The 8,831-nt window shown below is 44.8% G+C and overlaps 1 protein-coding gene across 2 annotated transcripts; it reads right to left on the reverse strand.

The window, feature by feature from the left end:
* Nucleotides 1-2,225: 2,225 nt before the first annotated feature.
* Nucleotides 2,226-5,923, reverse strand: LOC146338560 (TLR adapter interacting with SLC15A4 on the lysosome-like). Of its 2 annotated transcripts, none has more exons than XM_084814036.1 (2): nt 5,782-5,923; nt 2,226-4,781 (listed from the first exon to the last, which is right to left on the reverse strand). In XM_084814036.1, exon 2 carries the CDS (start codon nt 4,708-4,710, stop codon nt 3,787-3,789), a length of 924 nt encoding a protein of 307 aa, XP_084670162.1. In that variant the 5' UTR covers nt 4,711-4,781; nt 5,782-5,923; the 3' UTR covers nt 2,226-3,786. The 2 variants fall into 2 exon arrangements, with proteins under 2 accessions (XP_084670162.1, XP_084670161.1); XM_084814035.1 differs by having other exon boundaries at nt 2,232-4,757.
* Nucleotides 5,924-8,831: the final 2,908 nt, after the last annotated feature.

Raw genomic sequence — 8,831 nt, forward strand, 5'->3', positions numbered from 1 at the left:
TTTTTTTCTGTCTAAATATGCATAGGATTGCATCTTTACTCTGTAAAGCTGCAGAAAGCCCGTGAATGAGGCTATGGGTAGTGTTTGATTAATCAGTTCATTTCTCTGACTTTCTCTGACAGTCAGAAGGTAAAAAACACCCCTTCCCAGTATAAAAGATAATTTAGTAGGAAGTTAATATAAATGGAAAATGATATTTTCCCAGCTTTGCGGTTGATGGTTGTTTCCTTTGCTTATGGTTTTTTGCTTACCAGTTTCTCCTTTCTGAAAAGTTTTCCACTTTCCTATTTCAATATTAATCAGGTACGTTGTTTCCTCATTATTATATCTAGCCAGTGAAGTGATATGACAAAGGGCCAACAATACAACCATTAGATCTCCTTGCTTATCCTTCATTCACTAACAGCACAATCCCTTGCATGTTTACTCAGAAGTAGGCCCTACAGTGTTCATTGGAGCTGGCTTCCACTGATGTGTGCGTAGGATTGCAGCCTAAGGCATTGGCAGAAATACAATAAATTCACTAAATTGACAGACAGACAGACAGACACAGACAGACAGACAGACAGACAGACAATAATTAAATAGGGGGGAAGAGTGTGACCAGGTAACCTATGGGCTTGCTAAGGTGGAGGGCTGTGGTTCCGTGATAGAACACATGCCTTGCATGCAGAAGGTCCCAGCTTCAATCCCAGGCATCTCCAGGTTGGGCTAGGAAAGAGTTGTGAAAAAGAGACCTGCCTGAAACCCTGGAGAGCCACTGCTGCCAGTCAGTGTCGACAATACTGGGCTACGTGGACCAAAGGTCTGACTATAAGGCAGCTTCACATGTTCCCAGGTGCTGATGAGCAACTTCTAGGCCCCTGTTGCTTCTCCTTCTTATGGTTCTTCATCTTTTAACCAAACTTGTTCTGGAATAGAGGATGCCTTCAAATAGAGGAGTGCCCCCTGTAAAATAGGACACATGACCACCCTAGCTGCAACCCTAAACACACTTACTGAGGAGCCAGCTCCACCGATCACACTGGGGCGTACGTCTGAGAGTAAACGTGCATCAGATTGAGCTGTCAAGACCTCAAAAAGTTGGACCGTGTGTCAACGTTAACACAGAAGTGAAATCTGACCCCTTAAAGCAGCCATGGCCATGCTTGCTGGGGCTGATGGGAGTTGTAGTCCAACACATCTAGAGAGCACCAGGTTGTGGGAAGGCTGCCTCACAGGCTGTAAGAAGAAATTTGCATCACAATACCTTAAAATCCTACAATTCACTGACCTTGCACTCTGGAGTAATGATCTAGATTCCAATTGAATGCCAAGGAACTACTCTAGAGTAGGTAGCGCTCTTAGGTGCATGGAGATACAGGGGCAAGGTATCATGGGTTGGGAGGGGGCCCTGACCCTGGATGATGTAAGGCCTGGGTTCAGCTTGTCAACCAGCTCTCGGAGGCTAAACTACGTTCCACCATTCACATTTTATTTTTTTAAACATGCTTAAACTGGCCACTTTGGTTTTGAAGTAAAAGCAGCCCAGTTTGGAACATGCTCCCTATCCGAACTGAGGCCCTGAAGAAAATTCCTTCCCCTCCACCCCCGCTATTTGCAACAAGCTCTGTGAAAGTCTCATAGGCCAAAGAAGAGCATGTACTAAAGCTACATGGTCAGCCCTCCTCTTTGATCTGAGCACCAAGGAAGCCAAACTTTCTGAGTGCCTCCTGCAGACGTGCCTTCAGTTGTGCTTCTTTCTGTCCAGCCGTTGCCTCATGCTCTTCAACCTTCCTTGCCGCAGTCTTTGGACCTTGTTCCTTGCTATCTGCTGGAAGGCAGGACTGACAAAGGGACGGCAGGCAGCAGGGAGTAGAATCAGAATCTCTGCCCCTGTTTTGGACAGGTAGGGGAACTTGGATTGGAGACCCATCGTGGCTTAACTCTGGTTGATTTCGGTTTTGGCCAAAGCTGTGTACTGCATACACCTGTAAAGTATTCACAAAGGACGCAGCAGTGTTGTGCATTCCTACATTTTTCAGCAACACTTAGAGCTTTATAGCAGAATGCTTGATGCCAGCACCACTGAGCTTTCCAGCACTTTTCCGGCACTTGAATTCAGTGAATAGTAGGGCTGGCTCGAAATGGCAACAAGTGTTTCACTCCCATCAAAATGTGTTGTTTCTATTTGTTGATTTCCACACACCCCAGCAAAATGGCAAATAATGTTGTTGTTTTTTTTTCAAAAAGCCAAAGATACTTTATTTGAAAGCAGACCCAAAGGTTTCAAAGGTGCCCCATGCTGTATTTTGTGTTCGAGGACAAAGAATGATTGATTAACAGTGCAGTCCTATGCATGCCTAATCAGAAATAAGCCCCATGGAGTTCAGTGGGACTTTCTCTCAAGTAACCACTCTGATGAATCAGTAAAATGAATCAGTGAAACAAAACGGAGGGTTGGGACATTTTACACACTCATCATTCCTTCTCAAATTACTGAGTCAATTTCACATTTTCAAATCACTGTTGATATACACACTGCCTTCATATCATTATGAAAATGTAAATTATGTTACAGGGGAAGTCAGATCCAAAAGACAAGCTGAGATCAGTGCTTTGCTGTTATATTGCACCAGTTTTGCCCTGGATTTTCCAAACAGTTTGTAATGACAAATCATTCCTAGTTAAACACTGGAGTGTCTCAGGTAGTCCTGCTGTTCCCACAACACAAGAAATGGCTTATCTTAGATCAGGTGCGTAGGTTCCAAAAGACTAAATTCTACTTGCAGATGGGCTGCCCTTACTAAAAATTGCGTAAGAACCACCAGTTTAGAGGCTGATTAAGACACAAGAGTGGGATTTTTCCATATGTGTGTCTATTCGTTCTACAAAAGAAGACAGAATAAAGAACATATACAAAGTCTGTATATGGGGACACACACCATGCCTGCTATGTGAAAGAATCCAGAAAAAAAGGCATTCTGATTCAAGACTGTTTGGCTAATACCAGTTTTTCTGGTGTAACAGATCTAATTTGCAAGAGTATTCTAAACTGCGAATGCACAGTGTTGCAAACACAAATTGGGGCCCTGAAAAAAAATAAGCAAAGTCAACAGGAAGTTTTTCATCATCATCCAGCTGGTGGGATTTAGTTTTTGCAAACATTCACACCCAGACAGCTTTATTTGAATCAGTTTTCCTATGGTTTAACGTCTTAGTCCCCATATCCTACTGTAAGCAAGTATAATTCCTTTAACCAAAATGAACATATATTCTTCCTATTTACTCCTAACTCCATCTCCTTCCCCTTCCTCTGTTGTCTTAACTGTGTTGAATTTTAGACTGTAAGTACATTGGGGCAGGGAGCTGTCTTCTTGTATTTGGGAAATTGCCATGCATTTTGCTATAGTAATAATAAGATTAAGAAACAACACATTGCTATTTCACCCCATTTGCTTTGATAAGATATTTCAATTGGAAAACAGGATATGATAGACATTAGATGTTTAATATTATTGACACTTTGTAGCGACCCGTAATCAACCATTAACAGGTTATGCAAAGGTATAATTGCTCGAAAAATATTGGTAGTGTCTGATTTTTGCATTTATCATAAAGTGATCTTGTATGGCCAGGGTACAACAGTTGAGGATTCATAACCAAATTAGCAGGACAGTCATGTTGGTCTGTCACGAGCTTTGTTCCAAGAGTCCTGTGGAACCTTAAAGATGAATGGATCTATGTATCAATTAACCAAACATCTTTTGTTTAAGCCAGTCTTTTTTAAGAACCAATTTATTTCCATCATGATGCATACTGCACCCCTGAGGACTTCCTTTTGCCAAGCGGCGTTGAGATTTGTAAGTTGGGAGTGCTAAATTCACTGCTGTTTCCATTGCTGGTGTTTTGCAAACCCAACAGAGCTAGAGAATGCAAGAGAGTTTGTGTGGCTTTCGACGCGTCAGTGTGTCGCTCGTGGGACAACTGGCGGTGCACCTCGCCAATGTTGTTTGTCAGCAAATTCGACGTCAGGAGGTGGGTGATGGAACCGCACCGCGTCAGCTTCTCTTCCAAAAACTGCTTATATAGTTCCTGAACCTTGGTCTCCATGTAGTTGTTGATCATGGAGTTTGAAAGGGGCTGCTTGTGGAGTGTCATGCTTCTCTCCCCAGCCTCATCTCCATGCCAGAATTTGGTGTCCTTGGATTTCTGCTGAGGCTCAGTTACAGGGGAATGCCCTAACCGGATATCTTTTGACAGCAAAACAGGGCCAGCGGATAGTTCATCATAGGTCTGGTCCATGATGCAACCGGAATCGCACGTATGGTCAGCTATGTGATCGCCTCCAATATGGAGATCAGGATAATTCTGATAAAGGCTTTGGCATGACCAAGATCGGTACAAATCCAGCTCTTCTTCACAGAATTGCTCTCTTCTTGATATATGCAGAGGAGCCGATGGAGGGATATCGTCGCATCCTTTCATGGCTGGCTTTGGTACAGAATTCCGCAGGCGGGCTTCTCGATCCATTCCCATGTCATAACACGTTGCCGCCATCTTCTCGGTAGCCTGCTTGTTGGATCCTGTGTGGAAGTCTTGATATTCATCTGTGTCTATCAAGTGATCTCGCCAGCTTTCTCCTGCGACTGCTTTTAGGACTCGACATTGGTGGGGCTTGTGTGGTTCATCTTTGTAGGCAAGCTGTGTTAGGACGCTTTCTGCCAGCATCTTGGCTCGAAATGGAGACTGCCTAACTCGCAGGATATGGAATGTTTCTGTAAAAAATAATAAAGAGAAGTCTTTTGGGGAAGGGAAGGTAAACCAAGGGAAGATAAAACGTTATTTCCAATTCTCCCCCAAGAACTACATTATCTCCTACATTAACTCACCAGCAAAATACTCTACACCCACACCCTTTGTGGGCATTAAACTCCCTTTCTTCCTCTTTAATTCCCCCCCATGCTAGGTAACACTTATAATGCCTTTCAGTTGGTAAGGCAGTTGAAAAGGCCATTCTGTCCAACTCTTTCGGCCCAGAGGATAAGATACACATCAGAATGACAATCTTCCAAACATCCCAGTTAAAGCAGCAGTCAACTGCTACTGGATCTTAACACCACAGTAACTTTATACACAACTACTGTTGGTCAAGTACAAACCTTATAGACAGTGAAGCAAACCAGTGGTAAACTGCCAGTGTGAGTACACCAAATCTGTGTGTAGCATGACATGTAGGATGTGATAGACCATAAAAACTATGCATCGATGCCATTGGTAAATAAATGTCTAATTTCAACAAAACATACATTCAAGGAGAAAAAGCAACCTGTGGTTCAGCCTTCCTCAACCTGGTTCTCTCCAGATGGGTTAGACTGCAACTCCCAATGGTCATGGTAGCTGGGAATGATAGGGATCGTGGTCCAGCACATTTGGAGAAGATCAGGTTGGGAAGGCTGCCATAGTTTGTCCCTTCATTTTAATAATTCTTTGTGTGTTTACACATAATGTGGCATATACAAAAAACAAAAAGTCCTACAATGCCCAGCATTCCCCAGCCAACATAGCTGGCTGGGGAGTGCTAGGAGTTGTAGGACATTTTTCTTTCTAAACGTGCATAGGATTGTGCCCTTAATGTATTTAAGACTGCAATCCTAAGCACACTTACTAGGGAGTATGATCCATTGAACACAGCATAACTTACATTGGAATAAACATGCAAAGGATTTGGGGGGCTGGAAGTACAGTAAAAGTTACTTTCAAGTTTGTTGGAATGAAAGGTGAAAAAAGTCCATGACGTACCTTTGCAAATCACTTGGAGTTACATGCTCTGTAAAATCACCAATGAGAACAGCAGCAAAACAGAAGCAGGGGAGTCCTTAGGCGATACCTTCGGAGTGCGTTAACTTCCCAAGCAGCCACGTTGTTCTCCTTGTTTTAATACGTTTGTTACGGAAGTTGCCCAGTGGAAAAAACTGTGATCTGTCCTCTAGTGACAGCAAATCCAAAAGAGGATGTGACTTAAATATGTATGTTGTGCAATGAGCCAAACATATCTTGTGCTGTTTGGGGGATTGCATTGGAAACGGGAAGAACTATTCAATAATGAAAGTGAACTGACTACATTTTGATGGCAACAGGCTCAAACATGGGCCTGCTCCGTAGACAGCTGGCCTTTTAGGCTGGACCTGCAGTGGTGGGTGCCCTGTGTGTGTGTGTGGGGGGGGGTGTTCGGAGACGGAGGGTGGAGGTATGGTGGCATGCAAACCTTTTCATTGACTAAAAGGTTGGCCCCAATTCAGGGGTACAGAATCAGGCCCAGGGGCCAAATCCAGCCCTCCAGAGGTCCCAATCCGGCTCTCTCGGGTTTCCCAGATGGCTCCACCCACTTCCCCTGGGCCCTCCCTCTTTCCCCCAACTGCCAATCATTTAGTAATTTCTAAAGCTGCACTCAGATGGCCTCTCAAAATTCTCCACCCTATTTGTGGGCAGAGAAACAGGGGAAACAATTCCACTGAATTTCTCCAGGGGAAGGAGAAATTCTCCACAGTTTCTCGCAGGTGAGGCTCACCATTGGCAGGGGTTGCAGCACAGCTTCTTTCCTTTTTCATGAAGGTTTTTGGTTTTCTGGGTTGCCACTGCAAATGGCACCAGGATTGACTGTGAAGGCAGGCTCCCCCCACCCCATTTTGCATCCATCAGCGCAGGTGTGAAGTGGGCGGTGTGATGTCCAGTTCCAGGGAAGAAGTGGAGCTAGCGCTATGCCCAAATCCGTCCTCCAGTTCCCTAAAAGTTTTCTTCTCCCATGAAAGAGGCTTCCGTTGTTCTGCCTCACTCTCGGGGTGTTTTATCTTTTCTTTTTGTGGTGTTTTTGAGCTTACTGCATCACTGCAAGGTGGCCCAGGGTGCGCTGTGTGTGTTTTCTCTCTCCATGGCTCTGCAGCCACCCTGGCTGCCTACACCTTCCTGAGCTGAAAAGGCCCTATGGGAGGAATTGTCTCATGATGTCTGCCCCTGGGCTTTAATTGAAGTGTGAGAAGCCAAGGAGGCTACAGGCTCTGGGAGAGATGGTTGTACGATGAAAAAAAGGACATTTGCAGACACTCCTTGGCCTCCTCCTAAGTAAGTTAAGCACAAGAAACCCAACCCATGAGAATTTCTCCCCCAAAAGTTCACTATTGAATTTCTTTTTGAAATAAATTTATTTTCTGTCAAATTGAATGAAGAATGGTTGGGGGGAAAAGTGGTAGAAATTTTCGGCACAGCAACTAGTAGTGTCAGGAATGAATCTGAGCATGTGGAGATGTCTGAAAGCTCAGATTCGGAATCAGAATGGGGACAGCAGAGGGAAGCACCCTCCCTAGTGAGCCCAGACATGGCGAGACTTTCTTCCCAAGACCTTGACACACAGGGAGCCCAGCCTGAACCGCTCCCCCATTCCTCCACCACAAGAACTCAAGTTTCAGAGGAGGAGGAGGAGGAGGAGGGCGAGGGGCATGACTTGAGGGACGCTAAGGGCCATTGCAGAGCAAAGTGGGAAAAGTTAGAGGCAGCGCTCACGTGCTCCGCCAGGTTGACCACTCATGAAAGCCAATGTAGGAGGGAGCCACCCTAAAGGAGGGGCATCCCTGCGAAGCAAGTCTGGCCATGAAGTTCATGCCCAGACCGCTGGCAACTTATCTAACTTCCACTTCGTCTCCTGTACTGATATTCGTAGATGTGTGGATTAGCTGGTTCTATGCAGTCGGAGAGTTTCCTAGAATCTGCATTTGTAAGGAAGCTAGTGGTTCACTAATAAAGTAGTGTTGGCCTGAAGCTTGTTTCCTGGAGTGTGTTGATTGCGAAGGGAGAGACCGTAAGAACAGGACAGTAGTTTCCCAGCTTTTGTGCAGCTTGGCCCCCATTCTAAAAGGTCAAAGGGCTTAGTGACTAGCAGGAAGATCTCTAAGCTAAAACACACCGGTGTTTTTGGTATTTTGACCCAGCTCCTTTGCCTTTGGCAATGCTCTTCTTTGCCTTTGGCCACAGCCACCCCTGGAACGTAGACCCTGAGAGCTTCTCAGAAATGGAATTTAGCCCTTGGGCTGAAAGAAGTTCTGCATCCCTGCCCTAATTGTTTGGGCAGCAAATTTGTTTTAAAATCATTATTACACGTGGTTATGGCAAGTGCAATCTCAGGAGAGACGTTCTCTCTTTTCTCTCACTGCAAGAGGGAATGCCTCTTCTAACATATGTGCACCACCTAAAAACAAAGAAAGTATGCTTCTTGCTTCAGGAATCTTGGTTGGTGGGTGTTTTTTTTACCTATATGCAAATGTATGCAAATCTGCATAATCAAGAGCAGTGGAGGCTGGCTGCTCCCATGTCAGTGGGGCAGTGAATCCGCTCCAGGTTTCAGTCAGAACCAATCAGAACTATAAAGGAGCTATCCAAGGTACGAAGCTCTTTTAGAGTTCTGACTGGTTCTGATTGAAACCCAGAGCGGGTTCACCATGCCACTGACATAGTGGCCACCAGCCTCCACTGATCAAGAGATTAATCAAGAGTTTATTAAATGACTATTTGTTTGATTGGTTGATTTTTTAAAAAAAGTATGTAATCAAGCTCCACTCCACCCTTGACCACTCTGTGTGTAGCGATGCTTACACAGTCACGGTTGTTGCTTTTCCTTGTGCAAATATGCAATGTAAGAGGTCAGACACAACGGCCATGTGGCCGGGAGCCCTCAGCAGTTGTGATTCTCTGGGCAATATCTGCTGAGAGTTCAAGTAGCATATATCTGCCCTTCCAACTTTGCTGGTTTACTGTAGGAAACACCAGTGTAATATGGGTAAACCCGGTAACACAATTGC

This window comes from Heloderma suspectum, chromosome 9 (genome assembly GCF_057233095.1).
Source record: "Heloderma suspectum isolate Gila_16-S chromosome 9, 16-S_ref, whole genome shotgun sequence".
In the NCBI taxonomy this organism is placed as follows: domain Eukaryota; kingdom Metazoa; phylum Chordata; class Lepidosauria; order Squamata; family Helodermatidae; genus Heloderma; species Heloderma suspectum.

What these genes read in the sequence shown, in the direction of transcription:
- LOC146338560 (XM_084814036.1), bottom strand. Translation starts at nt 4,710, where the DNA reads ATGCTGGCAGAAAGCGTCCTAACACAGCTTGCCTACAAAGATGAACCA.